Source organism: Merops nubicus, unplaced genomic scaffold (assembly GCF_000691845.1).
Source record: "Merops nubicus isolate BGI_N331 unplaced genomic scaffold, ASM69184v1 scaffold10581, whole genome shotgun sequence".
Taxonomy (NCBI): Eukaryota; Metazoa; Chordata; class Aves; order Coraciiformes; family Meropidae; genus Merops; species Merops nubicus.
The window spans coordinates 60845-67907 of NW_008589037.1; the positions used below are offsets into that span (position 1 = coordinate 60845).

The 7063-nt window shown below is 40.3% G+C and overlaps 1 protein-coding gene across 1 annotated transcript in view; it reads right to left on the bottom strand.

Annotated features, from left to right (window-relative positions):
- Positions 1-2253, bottom strand: part of PLCB1 (phospholipase C, beta 1 (phosphoinositide-specific)) — a gene marked incomplete at both ends in the record, with an annotated part of 53203 nt that extends 50950 nt beyond the window's left edge. Inside the window, 2 exons of the mRNA XM_008949454.1 lie at positions 1098-1244; positions 2217-2253. Coding sequence (XP_008947702.1) covers positions 1098-1244; positions 2217-2253 — 184 coding nt within the window. The remainder of the gene's footprint in view (positions 1-1097; positions 1245-2216) is intronic.
- Between the last annotated feature and the right edge of the window lie 4810 nt (positions 2254-7063).

The following is a 7063-nucleotide window of genomic DNA, read 5'->3' on the forward strand; positions in this document are numbered from 1 at the left end:
GAAAGCACTGGAAGGTGCTGTAGAAAGTGTTCTAACAAACAGAACAGATGAAAGTAACTACCACAAGGTCTGTTTAAACTGGGCATCACTGCTGCATGGTTTTGTTTGTGTTTTAGCATACTGGCATTCTGAAGAACTTGGTCAGTTAAGGCAAGTGTGTTAATAATATTAAAAATCCAAGAGTATCCATGAGTTCTGTTTTCAGCACATGCTGTAGCATTTCTTTTTAACATAACACTAAGATATCAGCAAACAAGACAGGACAAAACAAACATCAAATCAAATAGGAGAGAACTTCTGCACACCTGCTTGTTAAAAACGTTTGTTCCTACATAAACTACACCAAAATAATAAATTTGTAATTATTTTCTGATCATTTAATAGCATCTTAGACCTGAAAAATGAGTTCCAAAAGTTGTATTCCTAAACTTAGGTTTTTCAGAATCTTACAGCATCACTGACTTTGCTGTGCAAACAATACAGTTCAGACTCTAAATCAAATCAACAGGAGCTTCCAAGTGCTCAGCTATTTTAAGAACATGATAGCATCTAAAAATTTCAGCCTAGACGTTAGGTACAGTCAGAGACTAGATTTCCATTCCTTGCAGATACGAATGGACTGTCAGAAAGCCATGCTGGAACCTCCCTAATCTCTGCATCAACACAAATTTCACGGAGCTCAGCAAACTGTCAAATTCAATATTTAGGGTCAAATTTGTTAGCTACAGAGATGCTTCCCATATTCTGCTTTGCATACTTGTTCAGCTACCCTTGGTTGTCATAGAAGTCCCCTCTCCTCCCCAGATAAGGACCTTAACCTGGAATCCTACCTAATCTGAGGGAAACTTTCCAGAGACTTCACTAAACTTCAGACCAGACCTTATGGGTACAATGCAGCTGCTGCTCACCTGTTAATGAAAGTATTTTTGATGTCTGTGTGTAGCAGTTAGAACAATCAAGTACTACCCTTGCCTCCCTAAAGACTAAGCTCCATCAGCAGCTACTGCTGATGCTTTTAGGATATTTTTTTCTGGTGTCACTGCAAATATGCTACGAATCTTTGTAAAAGAAGAAATCAGATCTCTCCAATATTGTACCTGTGAGGTAGGTGTTGTGTGAGGAGTTGATGAAATAATGTGACAGTGGTTGAGACATATCTTCATTTAAATCCAGTTTCTCAGGTGGAACGACGCCGTTTTCTTCTCCACTCAGATACCGCATAAATCCATCCACTGATATCTGCCCTGAGAGAAACAGATCCAGGGAAAGCACCAATTAATTCCAAGCACTGATTTTGTGATATACAGATGTTATGTTCAATATACACTTGCACAAAGGAGTGTGTGAAAGACCATATACTCATCAGACTGCCTTTCACCTAGTTATTCATATATTCTATTGTTACTATTTTCATTCACCATTTCAGCCATAGAAGTTGCAGACAATACACATCCCTCTACCTGTACCAAAGATAAAACATTTCCTAATCACTGTCTACAGATAAACAAGGGCACAGGGGAACCAGAGTTACACGAGGCTGTAAGAACAGAGAAAATAAATCGAAGCCTATCAAGGAAAGGGGTCTCCTGGTGACAAAAAAAAAGCAGGTTTTCCAGAGGAAATGAAGAAACTAAGCAACCACGCAAAAAAAAGACATAACTTCGACCTCTTTTGAATATGATTCAATGTGTGTATATGAATGCACCCAAACTGCAAAGCAAACTAAATGAACCACCTTTCAAGTGGCAACTAAGCTTTGCACTGTAATTTTTGTATTTGTCTTCCAATTCATGTCTCACTGGAGTGCCAGCATAAACAATCATTTCATATACTGCTGGCAAATGAGAAAGCCGAGTCCTATCCTCAGCTTTAATATCACCATTGATCTCAGTGGAGCTGCACTTATTAATCATGAGGAATTTCTCTGTCAAGCCTTCTGCACAAAGTTGATTTTAGGGTGTCGATTTGTACACTTTGACTAAAAGAAACACCAACCCAAACCAGTAGTCTATATTTGAAGATTAATGCTTAACCAAATGAATTTGACACATTTTTTTTTGCCTGGTATTTTTGTTGTTTTGTCTAGATTTAATCTGTAGATTTACTCAGCCACATAGCTTTACTTAGTTTAGTTACTGCCCATAGATCTTCTCTATCTCTGAGGAACCTTGAAGCAGCTATGTGCCTAGTGACTCCCAATGATGAGAATGTCTTACCTTTTGTCCACAACCCAAAATGTTCTACATAGTATCTCTATAAAACAAACCAAAACAAACGAAAAGAACCAAACATACTCAACTGACTATGGGATCAAGAAAAAACATTATTTCAGTTCCAATCCTAATTCTGCTACTCCCTCTTTTTAGGGTCAATCTCTTTTTATCCTGAAATATATAAACTTACACATACTTTTCTAGCATATGAAAAAGGAGTGGGCAACCTTGCATCATTTTTGTAAAGCTTGTAACCTCATGGTGCAAATGTAGGATGTAGAGCCTTTACTTCAAATCTACGCTTGGACCCAAGGATTTGGCTCTTGATCAGAGTAGAAAGGATACAACAGTCTTAAGATCAGATGTCTCATTTTCATAACAACATAAGATGGTGGCACTAAATGAACCTATTCATATGACAAGAAATGGCAATAAAGAGCAATGCAATTGTCCTTCATTCTTATGGCAACAATTCTAAGATGGTTGAAAGGAAAAAACATCAAGTCCATCTACTATTTTAAGACTGCAATCTGAGTGCAATCTTGCCAGGCTCCACGGCTGCTTTGTTACAGAGTAATTAATCATCTACAGAGAGAGGACTATCTATGTTCCTTTTCACAAGAAAAAATAAAAGATGGAGAAAATCAGGGGGGAAAAAAAAATCACTGCGGTTCTTCAGGAAACTAAAGATTTATCAACAACCTATCTGCTGTGTGAATCTAGCAGGGAGACATTATGAATGGCTCATCCAGAGTCATCACCAGTATCTCAGTTTTGTTTTGAATGAGCTTATTTCAGACAAAGTTGCCTCACAGTTCCTGTTTCAGACTACAACAAGAACTAGTAGAAAGAAAGGCTTCCATTTGGTTATAGAGGTACTCAGGTCAATTCATGTAGATGTAGTATTCAAGCATCTCAGAGCAGTCTCCATGTTGAAGCCTCAGAGTATACCTGCAAATCAGTCCTTGCAGTCCTTGTTTTTCAGATGGAGACCTGAAGCTGAGGATAAATTAACTGACTGGACAATACGCCATGGAAAACCTGTGGGTTAGCTGGGACTTGAGCTGCACCATCTCTTTGAAGCCTGTTTGAGTGAACTTGGAACACCTTTGTGACAAAAGGAAGCAAGGCCCAAGTCTGCACTTCCTCCCTTCTCTCTGTTTTGTGGTTCATTCTGCTTCTTTGCTCCCTTCCACACTGAAGTAAGACAAGGTCTGCAGAGTGGTCCTCCTGCGTATCGCCGCTGGTATTAACATAAATCACAGCAAGTATTATTCACAGATATAATTATAGAGTTTCAGAAGTACATAGTTATCTGAGCTTATGGCTGCAGAATGCTATTTTCCCCATCATAATTAAGCAGTCAGCATTTCAGAAAGTGAAGCAATTCGCAAGTTCAATTACAGATGATATTGCACCGGTGAGAGTTTGACTGTGGAACAGAGATGGCAGATGTCAAAGGGACTTTGCATCCTGGATATTAACGAGTAGATTGTTTCTGACCAACATCAATGATATTCTGAGGCCAGCTGCAGTGAGGACAATCCTCAGTGGACAGTCATCCAAAATGAAATGGCCTCAATTTATTGTTAAGATTTGTTCTCTGTTTTCGTATGCATATTACAAATTTACCACAGAGATTGCCAAGAAAAAAAATAATTTGTGATCAGTTCTTTCCATTAGAGCTGTCACCTTTTATCTTCAGATATATATTAGGAAGATTTAATGGTATAATTAGATACAAAAAGTTAGATGAAAAAGAAACACACCAGACAAAACCACAGAAACAAGGCAGATTCTTTTTTTTTTTCTTTTTTTTTTTTGTTTTGACTCACACAAAATTGCCTTAAAAAATCATCTGAATTCTAGGTCTTTGATTAAACTTTCCAGATAATCAGTATGCTTTATATGCTTAAAATGGTGCAGTTAACCTGGCTCATCTTTTTCCACTCACCGTTGCTGTGTTAAATTTGATCTGCTGTCACTTATTAGGACAAAAGTAGACCCAAAGCTCACTAGTGTTTGTTGAAATAATATCATCCACTTTGATAACGTTTGGTTCAAGATCTTACTAAATACTCTGAAGTACAATGTAAAGAAAGACAAGACTCCGGATGACTTTATCTATGTTGGCAAAACCAGATGAATAAGAGCAAACACAGATGTAACTGTAACAGAAGCTGGGCCAACAGCTACGCTACTCGGTGAAGATGTTCTTCTCTGTGGGGTTTGGATTTTGCAGCATGAGAAATTTCAAGGTCCCCCATGCCCCCCCGTTAAATATCTTCTCTCTAATTTATCTGATGAATTAGAATTTCCCTGTGGGGTCACTCCCTAGTGCTTTATTGAAACACTTGAACAGCCCAAACATCAAAAAGCCCCTTTTCCCCTGTGGTGTCAGGGCTGTTTATATGGCCGACACTTAACTCTTCCCCACAGGGCCACTGGAGGAGCTTCTGCTGAGTAGGGCAATGCCTGCCTGGGGGCCTTCAGCTCCTCCTCCTCCTCCTCCTCTGCTCCCCTCAGGGCTCGCACAACTATCCTCACACATTTCCCCTCAAATTTTTCCCCTCGCTGGCAGCATTTTGCCCTTTCTTAAACCCATTTTCCCTGAGGTGTTGGGCTGCGCCTTGTGGTGGGGTGGCAGGAACCGGCCAGAACCAGCTGAAACCGGCCCCAGGCTCCCCTCACAGAGCCCCCGCGGCCGGCGCCTGGGCACCGACACACGATTCTACATGACAACAAAAATTGAAGCTATTCTAATCAATTGTTCCATTTTCCACTCAATGCAAATCCACTTCTGCTCACAGGGCGAGTGCTGCCTCAGCACATCTCGTCCAGGAGCTGCACAACTTGCACAGTTTGCCCAAACCACCCAGCTCCTCCACAGAAAATGCTCATCTGCTGTGTCTGATGATTAACGTGGCTATTTCATTGTCTTCTCTGGACTCAAGAAATTCGTGATGTGTGTCAGCTGCAGGATATTTGATTGTCAAAGCACACACATAAGCAACTGGCTAAAGTTTTGTGCAAGCCAAATACACAACAGATCGATTTTAATGTTTTTATTGTGCAATGGAACAGGTCTGTAAAATAAAAGCGGAAGTGCTGAGGAGAAATACAAAGCATCTAGTGTATTCTTAATCTCAGACATTCCCAATAACTCAAAGTTATGAATGTGTAGCTGAACACTTGTGTGTAAATTATAAATTATATGATCTTTTATGCAATTCTAAATACGTATCTGAACAAAAACCTCACAAGAGCCAGAGGCACTGTAAAGTCTGGATATGCCTTCGAATGCTTCTCTCCATATTTATACATCTACATACCTTCCAAAATCTGTTCTCCAAATGGAAAGGAAGCTTCTAAAGGAAAGGGAACTTGACTCCTCCACATTTTTTGAACATTTTGAACCCATTACTTCCCATTTTAGCCATTACATACCGTTAACCTTGCAATGTCCCCTCACAGTGAGGACTGCCTGTGTGCCCATGCAAACTGTTATTCACACTATGAATTACCCATGCCGTTGTTTCACAAGATAAATCTAGTCCAAACTCATTCAAGCTCAACTTCATTCTGCCAGTTGCTTGGCAGGGAGTTTGTCAGCAATTGTTCCACCTGTTGCTTCCAAACGTCATTCTTTATCGCAGAAAGGAAGAGGAAGCCCATATAGGGCTCCAAACATGTCCCCAGCATTCAGAATTTCACCTGCAGCAAAGCGTGAAGCAGTTCATAAGTGAGAGGTTCCACAGGACACCTTGAATGGCTGTTCCAGACATCCTGCTTGGTGGTGAAATTCATGCAGGTGTCAAAGAACCACCACCAGATTGACAGTTGGGTGAAGTCAACCAAATCTGGTATTTTTTTCGATACAATTTGGTAGGAAGGAGAAATAATTTCCTACTAGAAGCAGTTTATTTAATAGGGATGTTGAGAGATTGTATTGAATTTCCCAGGCTGTGATCAGCTTCATCATGTGAAACATTGTGAGTGTTTGTGCAGCAGCTTGGTCCTTTTCTGCATCGCTAGATCAGTCTGATTGCTCCAAAATAGTTACAAGGGAGGGAAGGAAAAAAAAACCCACAAATGAAGCGATATGCTCTAAGTACTTCACCACATTTCCTTATTAGCTACAGCTACATGATCCCATAGCTTTCAAAACCTATTACACCGGGTCAAGGACAAATGTTGCTGGATGCCAGTCTGAAAAAAAGCACACAGAAGTGCAACTGTTGCTTTGCCCATAAGAAGCAGGGCTCTTTTGTGGTCAACATTTGTCAGCTCTAACAGTCAACAGAAGTCACTTCTGTCATCCTAAATTCTTTTTCTTGGAAGCTGTCTTCAGGCAGGTGGCATGCTGCTGGCAAAGGACTATTGAAAATACAAAAAATCTGTAGGCGTAATGAAGTGGGTCCTCTCTTCTGCAGTTCTTAGATTTTGTCAAAATTCATCAATCAAACTGTTTTCTTCTACAGTTTGAAGGATCTGGAATCTCCCCATTCCTAGGAGATGGTGTTCACAAATTTGCCTTCGAACAGGAATTCCAGCCAGTCAGTTGAACTGGTTGATAGGATAGACTGTACTTTGTGAAAATACTTCTCAGAGGCTCCTCTGTTTGAAGACTGTGTTATCACAGGGCTCTTCCTAACCCTCTTTGACTTTTCCTGTACAAGTGCAGACACAAAAAGCAGCCTCATGTAAAACAGTTTTCCTCCAGTTTCCAGGGCTGGCAAAAGCATAGGCTACTTTCAACACAACAGTCCTCCTCCTGCTGCTTAATGAGACATGGGTAACTCAACAAGTTCCTGCTCTTCCAACCATTCTGGCATGACCAGCATGTTGTT